Genomic DNA, 17908 nt, shown 5'->3' on the forward strand with positions numbered 1-17908 from the left:
TTTGTGAAGACGAAAGGCACCTGTAAAAGACTGCTCTTAGGAATGATATCTCTGTATAACACCATGAGAAATAGTGCCAAATGACTTTGAGCCTGCTCTACATTTTAATAGGATCATGGCTGATCTGACATTCTGCAAAGTTCAATTCCTCACCTTTACTGATCAGACATTTACCTATCTCAGCCTTAAACACAGACTGGGATATATTGCCCCCTCAGCCAACATATTCCAAAGATTTACAACCGCCTGAGAGGATATATTTTTCCCAATTTCAGCTTTCAATGTGTTTTCCTTTTCTGAGACCATGCTTTCTAGTTTTGGACTCTCGTACTAGAGGCCACATCTTCTCAACATTTACCCTGTCTAGTGCCCTGATAAACGTTGTATTATTTCAGTAGGATCATCTCTCATTTTTCTCACTTCAAATGAGTGGTCCCAACTCCTTTAACCTTCCCGATAATCCCTACTACGATCAACCTTTTATGAACCTTCTCTGAACAGCGTCCAATGAAATAATATCTTTCCTTAAAAGAATGTGTCAAAATTGTTCGCAATTCTCAAGATGTGGTCTCACTACTGCCTTCAACAATTGAAGTAAGACTTACCCACTTTAAATTACAAACCCTCTTAAAATAAGGGCTAACAATCCACTATATTGCCCTTTTACCTGCTGCAGTTGTAGGCTAGCTTTATGTACTTCATGCACAAGGACCCCCAAAATATTTTGTTTCAGCATCCTAGTTTTTTTTTTGTCTTTAAGCAAAATTCTACTTTGGCTACTAAGTTAACTCTAAATCTCTCTGCAGACTCTGCATCCTCCTCACATCTCACCATCCCCCTAACGTGTTTCAAAATTTTTGATGCATTATATATTTTAACTGTTATTAATATAGATTGTAAATAGCGTGGGCTTGGTGCTGAACCTTGCAAAACCCAGCTGACAGTCCGCCTGCCAATCTTAAAGTGATCGTAAATTCCTACTCTGCTTCATCCTTTACTAGCCTGTCTGTGGTAATATATCACCCCAACGATATGAACCTTATTTTACATAACAGGCTTTTGTATGGTGCTTTATCATTGCTAAAATCGTGATGTGTTACACCCTCTGAGCTCCCTTATCTACCTTATGATTTATATGCAAAATAAAATCTCTGCTGCATATCTCACTTTCTGTTAGCATGTTGAATTTTATACACTGTATGGAAATGACCAGTTGAAGTACAAATGTTGGTCTCCTGACCAGATATGGTTAACAGTTTACGTGAGTAATTGTAAGCTAAAGTCCCTCCTAAGAAAGACCCAGCAATAGATGCTTAGATTCTTTTGGCTGAGAAACATCTCCAGCCAAGAGCTGCATCCAAAAACACAGGAATTGAATGGATAGAAATAGCTGAAACTGGACCATTTCCTGCATTTACTCCTTGCATTAAGCCTCAACGTTGCTCTTGCCTTTTGCTATCATACAGCTCATATATCCTCCCAACTTTGTTGAGCAGGCCACAAGTTAAGCACTTGTCCATGAACCACCAGGATGGGGTTCTGAAATCTCAGTATTAAGGATTAATTTGGAAAACAATGATACAATAAATCTTCAAATATAGTTGCATATTATATAAACATTTAAATATATTGTTAATTTTGTAGTTGTTTCTGTGTTACTGTCTAATTCCTCCCTGATGGAGTTCCTGGAGAAGATATTAGAGCTGAGCTGGTCTGACCAATTTGAAACTGTCCCTGATGTCCTGGTCTGCTCTGTCTGGTTATTATTAGCCAGTTTAGTCCAAAACCAGACCAACTATAAGTCAGAGGTGAGTATTTCACACTCATCACAGTAGCCAAGAGGTTTCCAAAGAAGTCTTATTTTAAAAATGTCTTGATGCAGTGAATACCTGATAATATATTGCCTCCATATATTTTAAAAATCTTGAGCATGTTTGCAGTTCCATTGTGAAAGTTTTTTAATCATATTTATGTAAACACTTGAAACAAAAAACTCCTGCTTCAATATTCCAAATGGAAATCTACTCGGTTGCATGCAATTCTATAATTATAAATTCTGAAGCAGGTTTCTGAAGTGTCTCAGCTATAGTGCCATCCTTTTTATCTGCTGAGCTAATCCAGCACATTGTGACTAGTCTTGAGTGACTATGCCTAATAGATTTTATTGATCTCTAATCCATTCTTCAGTGCTGCAGCCTGTCCCACATTCACTCTCCAATTCTCCCATGAATGCTGATATCCTCAGGCTACCAAAAACACTTTCAAATATATGGTACATGATTTCATGTATCCACATTCCCCTGACCCCCCCCCACTCCCACCATTCCTACTTGGATTTCTTCCTGCACCATGTCTGCTTTCCACATCCCTATCCCCAATTCCCCCGGCTTTCACTTAACCAAAATTTCTTAATTCTTCCTTGGAAGTATTCTCATTATAATAATGGTCCAATATCTGGGCCACATTGGTTATTGATATTCTGATGCAAGGATTGTACCCTGCTACCTCCATACCCTGGTCTTCTGGAATTTCTGCCTCATTTGAATATCTCAGAAGATGTTGCAAGTTTACACAGGAACCACTTAATTGATGTTTTCTATTGGTTTCTGGAATCAAATGGAGAAATTCTCTTTTTCTTTTTCTCTTTCCATGAGAGAAAAATATAATGAGGTTGTCCACAGAGGGATCAATAAAATAAGTTATTTAATTTAACTCTTGAATTTGCAAAAATACAAACTTGACATGATTTCTGTTGATGGTGTAAATCATTCCAACATGATGACAATTATTTCTGAATGTTGAAGTGAAGTAATGAAGACTACATATTTTAAATTTTATACTAATATGCCTGGAGTTACTAGGATAAATTGCATAACAATATATTTTGAGTGGCTTTCATTTGTTGCTGATTTGTTACTGTTGCTAATTGTTCTTATAGTAAATCATCTGTATATTATTTAATGAACTCTTTGGCATGATTTATATGCAGGTTCATAGAACAGTCGGTGTGAATCTGGATAAGGCTATCCACTGCATCAGCTCCAGAAAGGACAGTTCACTGCTGCACGGTGAGCTCTTCCTTTTGTTTTAATTGCCATATTAGAATTAGCATCTATGGTTCAGATGTTGACACAGTATCTGCAGCCTCCACTGCCTCACTCCCATAATCTCCAGCATTCTGATTTCATTGCCAACAGATTTCCTACTTATTAGAAATTTAGCAGACACTAAGGTACAATTTTAGATGTTTCTTGTCAGTGAAATGACCAAAAGCAAAATACTCAAAATTGGAAATATCAAATATTAAAGGAAAAAGCTGACGATTAAACAACAGTCTAGGGTGTTTCCATGTAACTTCCTACAGTAATTAGACATAATTGTCTCTCATGTCTGTCAGTCTCACTGCAATTAAAATCGGCAAAAATCACTTCTGATTATTCTTTTGCAATGATATATTAAACAAAGTAACATGGACATTTTAGTATCTTGAGGGTTAAAGTAACTAAAATAAACTAAAGCTATTAAAAAGATCTTTATTATTGAAAATTCTTGGGAGGAATAACTGTTATTGCGAGTTTGAAACGCTCTATCCCCCACCCCCTTTTCCCGATTGGTTTGGGCAATTTTCTATATTGAGGTTTCATAGGAATGCATTATTATCGCATTATAAGAGAACAACCTGGTCCAGTATAGTCACTGTTACCTGATGATAAATTATGCGTTTTTATAAATTGTACGTGATGATAATCTGCAGAAAAAAATTGTGGATTGTATTATTGGTTTCCTTTCTTTCCAGTCTGCATTCTTCAGTTTTTGAAGACAGTTCTAAGACATAACTTCATATCTCCGTTGCTTATTATTACTGCTACTAACGCAAAGAATCGACCCCTACCAGATCAGGATGCCTTGTTGTATCCATTCTCTTATCAACAGATCATTTTGTTCTTTTTTCATCTACAGAACTTTCTAGTTCAGGTAAATATATTACTTCCACAGAAAGTATTAAATGCTGAGCATCATCTTTATTTATCTATTTACATAATGTGAACATAATTAGTCGGTATAGAATTGTTGATGCAGCAGACATCAAACTTTAATCCAATTATTTCAGTTATTCAAGGGTCTATCTCGATAGAGTTCCTAAAGGTCGCCCCCGGGTAACAAATGGGCACAGTTTTTATGGATGTCTTTGCCTATTTTATCCATGTTGAAAATACACATTAATCACTCGATTACTACTTTCTTAGAGAGAGACAAGGACAAAGGGACTTTTTGCCTTCCATCACAGTGAGGAGGTGCCTGGTGGACTCACTGTGGTGGATGTTAAACTGTGTTATTGATTGTGTGTTTTGTTATTTATTCTATGTTATGACTGCAGGCTAAACCATTTCATTGCACTGAAAAGTGCAATGACAATAACATTGAATCTGAATCTGAATAGTATTGTAATGAATGGCAACATAAATTTGATTTAAACCAAGAACAATTACTAAAAGTGGAAAGAAAAAGAAAACTACTTATGATGATCATAGGAATGAAAGTGTGTACATCCATTGGAATTTTGAATTCAATAATATTAGGGGAGCTCATTTGCATGTATGGGTTTCCATAAGTCAAGCATTTATAGCCCAGGGACGTCCTGTGTGTTATTTTATATTTTAGGTACTGCCATTGTAAAATTATATACAAACTGTCCTGCCAAGTACAATTGGCCATCCAGAAAATGTTCAAGACCTGGAGAATGTCTCTGGTTCTAAGTCCACTTTGATTTGGCATCTCCCTTCCACCTCTCTGACTTGTTGGGAGTTTTGTTGGTCATCCAAATGATGCTAATGAAACATAATCTTAATGATGAATTAGTTCTGCTGAAGTTAGCTGCAAATGGGAATGAGATATGCGAGGGGTGCTTGCAGCTAAGTAAACATAATTTTCACACCGCTTGTCTCAAATACGTAACATAAAATTACATTAATAGACATATCTGTGCATTTTACAGTTAAATGCTACATTTTAAATACAGGGAGATGACCTTCTTCTCTGTTCTGCAACTGGCTGTTTGGAAATACTGATGGAGTACTTGCACAATAGGGACCAGGCCACAGGTAATACTTAATGTTGAAAATATAAAACAGGAACAGAAGATCTTAGATATGCTCATTAAAATGCTTCTACTTTGTTTGATGCCAAAGGTGTTAACTTTTCCAAAGTGAGTCCAATACCTTACAGAAGCACATTTTTACTATAACTTGCCTAGTATTACACAGTACTCTGAACTAAACACGTCATAGTTTCCTTGGCCATGGAGAGCACAGTTTAGGCAAAAACGTGTCCTTGACAGTCCTTTATGATTTATTGAAAAGCTAGGTTTGACGAGCATTACCTGCTCTTCAGACCTGTAGCTTATTGTCTCTCACCAACTTTTGATTCATTTGCCACTAACCTGCACAAAGGGCTGATACACTGTAAGAAAGAACTGCAGATGCTGGTTTAAATCAAAGGTAGACACAAAATGCTGGAGTAACTCAGCAGGAGAGGCAGCATCCCTGGAGAGAAGGACTCCATTAGCCACCAACATGCCTTTTGGAGATAGGAGGAAACCCGAGCGTATGGAGAAAATCCACACAATCCAGTAAAAATACAATCTGCATATACAGCTAAAATCCAGGGGCAGAATCAAACACAAAATGCTAACAGCTGCACCACCCTGCTTCCCATGTGTCCTCACTAAGATTCTCATAGGTGGGTTTTTTCTGTTTTAATAAATGAATGTCAGATGGGTGCTGCTTCATTCGTCTTTCCTTTATCCTCGACCTCACCTTTTGCAGTGGTTTAATAAGACATGACGCCTCTCCTCTTGAGAAGCGTCTCTAGGTACGATAGGTTATCAACATTTCTTGGTTAATTAGCAAGAAGCAAGTTCAAAATTTCTTGGAAAGGTTTAAAAATAAATGCACTCTGGTTATTTTGCAACAGGAACATTTACTAATCTAATCTCTGAGTTCCTCAAACTTGAGATCTCCTTACTTTCATACGTCTCAGCCAATCTTGGCAATAGCCACACCATATATCTCTAAGACTTGATGTCTAGTAGGCAGTGAGCAAAGAACTAGGATGTCGGGCTTCAATTCCACTGGCCTTCACAGTAAGGATCATAAAGCACAAGTGTATTTAAGGTTACTGACTAGGATGGGAAACTACCAAAAACAATTTATGTGCCAGTCATTGGCATGATAAGATAACCACCCAGCCTTCTAATAAGCACAATGCTAAACATTTAGAACCTGATATTGATGCAGCACATTGTCAAGAAACCTATACAACAGTGCAATCTATGTGATGGCAATATTAGCATTGGGGTTAATTCATCACAAGGTAGTAAAAGGGCCAATCTTCTGAATATATTATAATTAATTTTAATAATGTACAGAATGAAAAATATGTATTATGTTAAAATTTTGCTTTTGAGTGTATTGAACCATATACTGTTTGTTTAGTCTGTCATGTGATGTCACAGCCCTGGAGTCGATTCCTTCTTTTCACATTGGTGAATACTGCAGAGAGCTGCCGTCTCAATTCTGGCTTCCTCAGACTTCTCTCTGTGGTAAGAAACATTAACATAGGTTTAACCAAGTCTCACAAGGGGGCACATCTTGGCTATTACTATTTGTCTTATGAATGCTGTGGGAAGGAACTGCAGATGCTGGTTTACACCAAAGATAGATGCAAAATGCTGGAGTAACTTAGTGGGACAGGCAGCATCCCTGCATAGAAGGAATGGCTGACATTTCGGATCGAGACCTTTTATGAACTCATTCATTTTGTGGCCCATTACTCTGAGACTGGAATCATATATATTCCAGACTGGAGAAGGATGTCAGTTCCTTCTCTAAAGAATATTACTGAACCAGACTGGGTTTTACCCAAAACTGATAGTCATTATTGTCCCTATTTTATTACTGAATTAAATTTCCAGGCTGCTGTGGTAGGATCTGAATTAATTTTGGGGGATTATTTGTGCAGGGTTCTGGTTCACTAATCTCGTAATCAAACTACTAGCCTGCTGTGCCCCTGCACAGTACATATTAAATATTCAAAGGTAGTGAATACCATATCAATTTTATTTTTTATAAAAGAGCGATGTGTCTACATTGCCAGTCAAGGCCAGAAGACAACAGCAAGTTTTAGGTGGAAACAATTGGCATGGGAACGATCCCTTTAGCCCAACGTTCATTCCAACTATCAATCACCCGTTTACACTAGTTCTTTGTCATCACATTTTCTTACCCATTCCTTACACACCAGGGCTAATTTTACAGAGGCCATTTAACCTAAATAAAACTCATATCTTTGGGATGGGGGAAGAAACTGGACCAGGCGGAGGAAACCCATGCAGTCACAGGGAGAATGTACAAACTCCACAGGTCAGGATCAAACCTGCTGTGAGACAGCAGAGCAACCGGGAATTGTTGGTCAATATTTTCAAAAACACATAAATATATAGAACTAGACTAAGTGGGACCCGTTGGGTCCCAGCATCACATGGGAGGGCTGGTCCCCCAACACAATATTCCACATCTCCACCAATTCCAATATTGCTGGCCAGTGGGGGGGGGTTTCTGGAGGACTAGTATGTGTGTTGTGGGTCAAATGAACAGGCTTCCAGAGGGCTAGTATGGACATTGTGGGTTGAATGGATTCTTGGGCTGGCAGCTCAGTCACTCTGGCCAGGCAGCTCAGTCACTCTGGCCGGGCAGCTCAGTCACTCAGGCTGTTGTGCACTGAAGGAACTGGTTTCCAGAGGGCTAGTATGGACATTGTGGACTGAATGGATTTTTGGACTTGCAGTTCACTAAGCCATGGGTGGTGGGCTGACACTTCAGTCATTTACAGCTGGTGGGCTGGCATTTCACTTACTCATGGCTGGTGGGCTGGCAGCCCAGTCACTCACAGCTGGTGGTGGCAGTTCACTCAGTCACCCCTCTTCCCTTCTCTCCCCCACTCTGCTCCATGCCATTCCCCTCCCCCACACGCATTCAGTCCATCTCCCCTCAATCTCCCCCATGCACTCTTAGTGGCTCTCCACACACGCATTCACACAGACACACACACAGATACTCAGACACTCACGCAGACACACACTCAGACACTCATACACAGACACTCACACACTCATCCACAGACACTTACACAGACACAGCAACTCATACATATGCACAGACAGACGACGCGCACACACACTTTAGAAGCAATAGAGATACTATCTGCAAGCATTTTAGAACCAATAGATTTTTTTTGCAAGCTTTAGAACCAATAGACATTTTTGCAAGCTTTAGAACCAATAGACATTTTTTGCAAGCTTTAGAACCAATAGACATTTTTTTGCAAGCTTTAGAACCAATAGACATTTTTTTGCAAGCTTTAGAACCAATAGACATTTTTTTTTTTTGCAAGCATTTTAGAACCAAAAAAGACACATTCCGCAAGCATTGTAGAACCAAAAGAGACACTTTTTGCAAACATTGTAGAACCAAAAAAGACATATTCTGCAAGCATTGTAGAACCAAAAGAGACACTTTTTGCAAAAAATTTAGAACCAATAGACACTTTTTTGCAAGCATTGTAGAACCAATAGACACACTTTTTGCAAACATTTTAGAACCAATAGACACTTTTTGCAAGCATTTAGAACCAATAGACATTTTTTGCAAGCTTTAGAACCAATAGACATTTTTTTGCAAGCATTTTAGAACCAATAGACATTTTTTTGCAAGCATTTTAGAACAATAGACAAGCTTTAGAACCAATAGTCATTTTTTTTTTAGAACCAATAGCTTTAGAACCAATAGACATTTTTTTGCAAGCATTGTAGAACCAAAAGAGACACTTTTTGCAAACATTGTAGAACCAAAAAAAGACACATTCTGCAAGCATTGTAGAACCAAAAGAGACACTTTTTGCAAACATTTTAGAACCAATAGACACTTTTTGCAAACATTTTAGAACCAATAGACACTTTTTGCAAGCATTTTAGAACCAATAGACACGTTTTGCAAGCATTTAGAACCAATAGACTTTTTTTGCAAACATTTTAGAACCAATAGACACTTTTTGCAAGCATTTTAGAACCACTAAGGGCACTCACATTTGAGTAGACATGTGTTCAGTGTTATTCACAGCTCAGAGAAACGTGACCCTCTGCCTTCCTCCATAATTTAAGAGTGAGTGAGGCACACCACTTCCTGGTTTTAAAGTCCCTCCCCCTGCCGCCAGCGGGGGCAGCAGAGAGAATGGGGACTTTTGTAATAACATTAATATGTCTGTCATTTTTCATCAACGGGAAAAATCCTCGGCACACATGCGGCGGAGGGGGGCTCTGAGCAAGATGGCCAAAAATGACGGCCGTAGGTGGCGCCGTTCTCTCGGAAATTGCAGCACAGACGGCCAAAAGCGGTCAAGAACAGAGATTTAGTAATATAGATTATGGTCAATATCTCCAAAATGTCCCCAATTGACACTCCCTCCATTTGATCGGCTACATTCCCCAAGATAAAGTTGTATACTCCCAGCAAACCAACAACACCGGTTGTTTCCAATTTCAACCCATATAGCCTTGTTTAAGGAGCCTTCTCGAATATCTTCCCTCAATCGATTGACTGCAATAACACTCTGTACCCTTCTCCATGAGTCACCCAAGGTTTCTACATTGTTACCTTTCATCAAGTCAATAAAGCAATGGTCTAAACAGTAAATACCCTAAAATTATACAGAACCCAATCCATTAGTTACTACTATTATAATAGTCTCTAGTTATTATTTTACCAGATGACATGAATCATGATTATGGTTTATCGACTGGATATTTTCTGTTTCAACAGTTTCTGAAATATAACAGTAAGAATATTGTTTCTGAATCTGATGTGAAGCGAGTCCTACAGATGGCAGCACAGCTAAAATTGGAAGAATTGAGCAGCGACACAGCTGAGGCTTTGATCAATTTTCTAAAACAGGTGGAGTATATTCCGATGTATTCTCTAATTAATTGGCTTTTGCAAAATCTATATGGTCATTTCTAATAAGTAGGTTTTGCAAAATGATTTTGCTAAGTAAACAAAGATTAACTCTTGGCTGAACCTGTTTTGAATCAGAATTAGATTTAATGCCAAATTTCTAAACACTGTTTTTAAGAGGATGATATAGCTAAAGCCTGAATAGTTATCAATAAGACTGTCGCCTTCAAACAGTACAAATAGAAACAATGGCTTTTTCTTTTTTTTTTCTATTTATATCAAAATTGTAAATAATTGTCATATTTTCAGTTATAAATCGGACAATAAAATAACAATTTTTTGTATTCAATTTTTACACTGAAATCTGGCAGAGCCCACCCACTTATTTATGTAATCAATAACACATTTCAAAAAACAAATATCAAGCTAATTACCATTAAAATCGGCGATTCTTCACTATTATATATCACCTTCAGCCTAATAGACAATAGGTGCAGGAGTAGGCCATTTGGCCCTTCGAGCCAGCACCGCCATTCAATGTGATCATGGCTGATCATCCCCAATCAGTACCTCGTTCCTGCCTTCTCCCCATATCCCCTGACCGCTATTTTTAAGAGCCCTATCGAGCTCTCTCTTGAAAGTATCGAGAACCCGCCTCCACCGCCCTGTGAATTCCACAGACTCCCCACTCTCTGTGAGAAAAAGTGTTTCCTCGTCTCTGTTCTAAATGGCTTACTCCTTATTCTTAAACTGTAGCCCCTGGTTCTGGACTTCCCCCAACATTGGGAACATGTTTCCAGCCTCTAGCGTGTCCAAGCCCTTAACAATGTTATATGTTTCAATGAGATGCCCTCTCATCCTTCTAAACTCCAGAGTGTACAAGCTCAGCTGCTCCATTCTCTCAGCATATGACAGTCCCACCATCCCGGGGATTAACCTTGTAAACCTACGCTGCACTCCCTCAATAGCATGAATGTCCTTCCTCAAATTAAGGATCCAAAACTGCTCCAGGTGTGGTCTCACTAGGGCTCTGTACAACTGCAGAAGGAATCTTAAATATCAGAAAAATTATGTAAATTAATCTTTATCGCTGCTGTCAATTCACCCTTACCCAGAAACAAGGTGCTTACTACTGCTCATTACAGCCGAGTTACAGAGTTGAGATAAAGTGACTGTTTTTGACGATCAAGTCAGCCTTTGATTATGTGTTCAACTCATTAGTCAGTGGAAATGTATTCAGGCGAGATCATGAGAACAAATGCAAAATCCTTTGATATATTTTAAAAGCTATTCCTCTGCTAGGTTTAGTGATTGCTATTGAACACTGCTCACAGGAATCTATCCGTGCACCTACATTTGGCATTTTCAGGTGATATCATGTGCGGTGGGAAACACATTAGCCCCAATTTAAATTCCCCGTGGGGCTTGTGTAACGCATGACCAGGCCAAAGAACAAACTGTTTGGCTGTCTTGACTGTAAAGACTGGAAGATCGTAACTCGGATCTTGGCTGTGAGCCCTCTTTTGGTCTCCTTCCTAGATCCAGTAAAAAAATGTTTGGTAATAAAAACAGAAAATGCTGGTGACACTCAACATCAATAGAGTGAGAAAGAGAGTTAATGTGTCAGATCAATAATTCTTCTCTGGGATGTTGCTGACCTGTCAAATTTGCAGATTTTCAGAATCTATCACTTTTTTTTCAAGAAAGTGTAGTTGGCTAGCAATTGGAGGAAGGATTTGGGCCACAGCTGGAAGCTCAACAGAATGATCCCTGGCATTCGGATTAGTAATAGAAGAGGTGAGGGGTTGATGGTTGCAATTAGGTAGTCAACTCATTCAACTATTCTTGCTCCTCTTGACGGTACCAAGCCTTTAATGGCCTTGCCCATGTTGGTATACAAGCAAAGATATCACATCAGCTTTTCGTATTGCCCTTAGGTTAAAATTTCAGTTATCCCTCAATGATATAATTCAGGAACCAATCTTCATATCTATTGCAGAATGCCAAGTGCAACGTATATCATCTGCCATCAATAAGACAAGTAGGATCAGCATGGATGAGTCTTTGTGATTATTTCCATCACATTCCTGTTTAGTTCCTTCACATTCATATACATTTCCACCATAAAGACAGGGTTAAAGTCTGCCTGCTGTACAGCTGTTTTGATTGATTGAATGTTATAGATTGACTGAGCTTCAAGATCTCAAGTTTGTGGACTGCTGTGTTCTGAGTCAGCCTGTCTTATTTTATATAATACCTTTTGCAGCCCTGAGGTAAACAAAGTATTTTACAGCTTTAATCTAGGAAACACAGTAGCAATAATGTAGTCTAATGATGTTGGCTGAGATATATTGGCCAATACACCATAGGGAGCACCTGTGCTCTTGTTCAAAATTGTGCTGCACAGCCTTTGGCATCCATTTGAGTGGACAGATGGAGCCTTGGTTTAAGTTCTGACCATCACATATGAAGTATGCTATATGAAGTAAGCTGCATTTTAATTTTGTGGCTCTGAAATGAACACAACACAACAGTTCAGAGAAAAATGAGTACATACTAAGGTGCAAACGGCAGTGACACAAACTAACCCTTTGAGCCACAATTTCCACCCAGGTATGTGCGTGGATGTCATTTAAGAATTGTGTCAATTCCATCTATGATGTATATTAAGCCATTCTGACTTGAGATACATAGTGTGAGTAACCCCTATAGGTTTCCAGCTTCAAATGTTTTAATTTACTTTTTAGTTGCATCTACAAAGTGGCAAACTGTTCAATATGGAGCAGAAGGACACGGAGGTTGTCCATTCCTTGTTGGAGGATCTAGAGAACAGAACCTCAACTCAACCTGATGCCATGAAAATTATGTATCCTTTGTTTTCTATATTTTTACATGCCAAATAGAATGGCGCTAGCAGTTTGGAAATTATACAATAACTAATTTTCTGTATGCCATGTTACCATATTAATCTGCTGTCCAGATCACATAGAATAAGAAGATAAATGCAGTCTTGAATAATTGAAAATAAAAAATAAAAATGTAGGTGTTAGAAAGCTGCAGTAAAATTTGGAGTATTGCCTGCTGTTCTAGTTTCATTACAGGAAAAATATGGAGACTTTGGAGTGGATTCAGACAAGGTTTACCCGAATGGGTTAGTCTTTTGGCTAATCCATATCTCATTACAGACTATTTGTATCCTCTCTCGCAACTCCCTCTCCCACCTTTATTTTATCATCAAATACTACACTTATTTTTTTCATCAAAGTCATTAATAGAGGTTGTATATAGTTGTAGGCACAGCATTGATCGATATGGCACACTGCTAATTATTACTTGCCAACTCTAAAATGACCCATTTACTTTGACAGCCTATCCATGCTATTCTCAATGTTGTGACACTTCCCTGAATCATAACTTTTTGCAGAACATCTTATTGAATGTTTTCTGTGAATCCTAATATGCTGCATCTACTGATTTCCTTTTATCCACATTTCTCATTGTATCTTCAAATAATTCAAGTGTATTTGTCAAATATGTTTTCCCATTCATAAGATTATATTGAATCGGCTTATGGGAATCATTTTCTGAATGTCCTGCTACTGCTTTCTTAACAATGATTATCCACTCTTTTCCCAATGACAGATGTCAGGCTAACTGGCGTATAGTTTCTGCTTTCTGTCTCCTTCCTTTCTTGAATAAAGGTGATACATTCCAGATTTCCAAAATCCAATACATTTTAGAAGATCACAATCAATCAATTCAGTATTTTTGCAGATACTTCTTTTAAAATCCTGGGATGGAATACTTTAGCTCCAAGGGTCTCCTTAGGAGCTTTAGTTTCCCTTGTTCCTTTACCTCGATGATAGTGATTGCTCTGACCCACCCCTCCTGATTTTCCACTACTGTTAGGATACTTTTTGTGTTATCTATATTTCCTTATTCACTGTATCAATTCCCACTCATCGTCTTTGGCACCAATATTTATTTACCTCAACTACACTGCTTCTTTATCTACTTATAGTGTATTTTTATTACCAGCTTACTCTTGTAATCCATTTTTAATGGTTTGAAATGTCGGTTGTAGATTTTTATAACTTTTGCAATCTTCCATCTTACACAAGATCAGATTCAGATTCAATTTTAATTGCTATGCAACCATGATACTCATTCAATTTCATTGCAGTGATTTTATTTCTAAATGGAATTTAGATTTGTTGAATTTAATTTAGTTTTGTTGAAAATTGTATCTCCCTTCATTGCTTATTTGGCATTTTTCATTTCAATCTGTTTTCACACTCCAGATTAGCTAATGGGCTTCATGTTTTACAAATTGATTTATTTAAGTTTAATGCATCAGTTTTAGACTTTCAATTTTCCACTCTTAAACTAAATATGAAATTCTATATCACTAATCATCAGGGTCCTTTACTTCATTATGGCTTCATTAATTAATCTTGTCACGTTATTCATGATGAGAACTAAAGAAATCTGTCCTGGTTGGTTCCAGAATTCCTTTCCTGGAGTACACTCAAATAACTCATCCTCAAAATTACACTTCCAAATACTTGCCATGACACATGGGCTTAAATGAATCCTAAAGAGAGGTATGGCAAATGTGGTGCCCATGACTGCAAGAAATTGCCAAGAGTTATGCATGCAAACCAGGTACCCCACTACACAACTTCACCTATATTTCACGATACCTCAGGGAAACGGCACACCTCCAATCTCTTTTTTTTTCCCCTCTCTCCCATTGAGCAGAAGGTGAAAATGCCTGAAAGCAAGTACCACTGGGTTAAAGACCAGCTTCTTCCCTGCTGTTATTGACTCATAAACGGTCCTCTAGTAAAATAAAGCTAAGGCTGATAACCTGATCTTCCAATCTATCTCATTCCGGCCGTTGCAGTTTTTTTAATTGGCACTTTCTCTGCAGCTGTAACACAACATTCTGCTCTCTGTATATTTTCTCTTTTGTACTACCTGATGTACTTGTGTCTGGCATGCTATGCTTGATAGCACACAAAGTTTTTCACTGTCTTAGTACTCATGAAAATAGTTCACCAATACCCAAGGAGTCATACATCATGATGATGCAGCATCATTGAAAAGAAGGTCTGAAGTATATGAGAAAAACAATGTTAATAAACTGTGTGTCACTTTGAACTGATACTTATTTCATTAGTCATTTGGGTATTTTCATTAACCATGCACCACAGATTTATTGGCAAACTAGCAGTCTGTCTGTCTGATGTCTCCAGCTGCCACAGGGAATAGGGAAATCAAATCAAGACTACATTTTCATTGTTATATGGATTAAACCAGCTTCGTCTTCACAAAATACATGTGGCTCTGGGAATTGGTGTAAATAAAATGTGATGAATTAAATGTGATTGGAAGTAATAATTGTACCATGTTTTTGTTTAATTGCATCTATTTGTAATAATGCAAAAAAAGATTCTCCAGGAAAATACGGACTGAAGTATGTAATTACAGTATTTGTAGAATGTATGGAAGAATTTGGTTTATCAGTCACATGCTCCTAATAAAGAATATTGTTAACTGAACTTGGCCACTTTGCATTCTTTATAAAACTGTACTTGCTTAATTAGTTAAGCAGGATGTCATGGTACAAAGATAGATTGGGTGAAATCTTTGGATTTAATCCCTGATCTGTGCTGATCACTGTAGTGGAAATACTAATATTTTCAAGAGAAGTTCTGAACAAAGTAGCATAAAAGAAGCTTGGTCTTAGGTTACAGTCCAGCTCTTAACTGAGGAACAAGAAGAGAAATATCTGCGTGTAAAATAAAGAAATAACATTTCTAAATACAAGTAATGTTAAAAGCTAATGGTTTTAGAAGAACTTGGTGCGTGGGAGCTAAATACACTAGCATTACACAAAGGTTGGATTTCTTTTGTAAAATCACGCAACATTTCAATGCTTCTGGGAAAATGTAAAGCTTTTTGTCTGTTAATACCTTGGAGATTTTATGTAGCAATAAAAAAATGATATAAAGCTGCATCTCTTAGCTATTTAAGAAATTGCAGCAGAATTGGGGGTGAAATGTTCTTGTTTTGCATACTAAATGCACATGAGAGCATCAGGTACTGATTGTATGTATCTGTACATTTGTTTCCATTGAAAGATTTGAGACTAAATATTCAGAGATGAGTACAACTGGTGGCCAGGAATCTGTCATGTGTTTATTACATTTGAAAAATAATGGGTCTCTCCCACTTTTTTTTCAGGATTATCCAAACTGAAATTCTGTCAGGGATGTTCAGAAATATTTCCATTTTTGAAAATTGTTTTCCCAAGAATTTATTTAAGAAGGAACTGCAGATGCTGGAAAATTGAAGGTAGACAAAAGTGCTGGAGAAACTCAGCGGGTGCAGCAGCATCTATGGAGCGAAGGAAATGGGCAACGTTTCGGGCCGAAACCCTTTTTATCGGCTAAATGATTTAAATTGGATAGGATGTTTTGTTGTACAAATCCTTTTTAATTATTTGTATTCAATTATATTTTGCTGCAGGTGTGATTGATAATTTTTAGTCGGAATATTTTGTAAATCCTTAATTGGAATTTACTTGCTAGGGAGCGTCACTCATTGTTCTTTTACAAAGATGCACAATTGCACTGTTCTGTCAATAGCCTTTATGCAAATGTTGAAATGCAGTGTAACAAATTATGTGGATCTCTGCTTATATTCCACACAGATAAACATTTGTCACAATATGCTGTTATAACAATAACAAATTGCATTTCTATGCAGCACTCTTGGCCTGGTAACATTTCTCAGGGCAATTGAAATAATTAAAATTGGGAATGCTGAAGAGCAGAAACAATATGGACGATCACAGTCACAGTATTTAGTTCAGATTTTTAGTCTAGAGAACTAAACCAGACTTATTAAACTTAATCACAGTTATCTCGGAAAATTGTATGGGAGAGGAAGATTATAAAGATTGGAAGGGCCAATGTCTTGGATAGAGTTAAGAACCAGAATGGGTCTTTTAAATGTAACGGTATGAATGCTGAAGAGGAGTTGATGTGATTAGAACCATATAACCATATAACAATTACAGCACGGAAACAGGCCATCTCGACCCTTCTAGTCCGTGCCGAACACATAATCTCCCCTAGTCCCATATACCTGCGCTCAGACCATAACCCTCCATTCCCTTCCCATCCATATTAGATTAGAACAGGCAGAACAGTTTTGAGTAATTTTAAAATAACTATTTTGTTTCCATTCAATTGTCAGCCTTCACCTAATCTTTGCTATAGTATATCTGTTTACAAGTTACAGGCATTGCCAACCTAACATGTATGTTATCTATAAGCTCACAAAGGCAATTTTCTTATTGTAGGAGATGGCAATATCATGATGTATGCCTTGTGAAATGTTTATATCAAAAAAGGAAACATTAATTCCAAGTTGATAAACAGTGCCAATCTTTAATTTGTGAATTAGACATATGAAGAAGATGACAGATTCAAGCTCACCAGCTCTGCCTGATGCTCCTCAACCCCAACTCCTCTGAGCTCATCTGTGTCTCTTCCCACATGGCGATTATGTTGTTACATCTGGGAACATTTAATATTAATGCTTGATTTATTACATTCACACGTGTGTGTGTGGATAACCCCACATTGCCATTTCCATTATCATGTAAATATTTTCCACAAGAGAATGTCGCTTTTTCATCCTCATCGGCAAAATGCTCCCATGCCTCCAGTGACGTATTGGCACTTCAGGAAAAGAAGATGAGAATGGGAGATGGAAAATAAAGGAAACTTGTGATTGAGTGAATCTTTGCACAGGAGAAGTATGTTAGCTGCACAGAACAGTAGAGATTAAAGATTAAAATTAAACATATGTGATGGAACAAGATAAAA

At 37.7% G+C, this 17908-nt stretch overlaps 1 protein-coding gene across 1 annotated transcript in view; it reads left to right on the plus strand.

Moving 5' to 3' along the window:
* The window catches only part of LOC129713874 (meiosis inhibitor protein 1-like), a 56850-nt gene extending 41031 nt beyond the window's left edge, over window positions 1-15819 (plus strand). The window contains exons 26-33 of the mRNA XM_055663230.1: window positions 1645-1808; window positions 2990-3068; window positions 3797-3975; window positions 5021-5102; window positions 6495-6601; window positions 9876-10007; window positions 12755-12873; window positions 15224-15819. Of these exons, the coding sequence (XP_055519205.1) occupies window positions 1645-1808; window positions 2990-3068; window positions 3797-3975; window positions 5021-5102; window positions 6495-6601; window positions 9876-10007; window positions 12755-12873; window positions 15224-15281 (920 nt within the window). The 3' untranslated portion in view covers window positions 15282-15819. The remainder of the gene's footprint in view (window positions 1-1644; window positions 1809-2989; window positions 3069-3796; window positions 3976-5020; window positions 5103-6494; window positions 6602-9875; window positions 10008-12754; window positions 12874-15223) is intronic.
* Window positions 15820-17908: the final 2089 nt, after the last annotated feature.

This window comes from Leucoraja erinacea, chromosome 37, assembly GCF_028641065.1.
Source record: "Leucoraja erinacea ecotype New England chromosome 37, Leri_hhj_1, whole genome shotgun sequence".
Lineage (NCBI taxonomy): Eukaryota > Metazoa > Chordata > Chondrichthyes > Rajiformes > Rajidae > Leucoraja > Leucoraja erinaceus.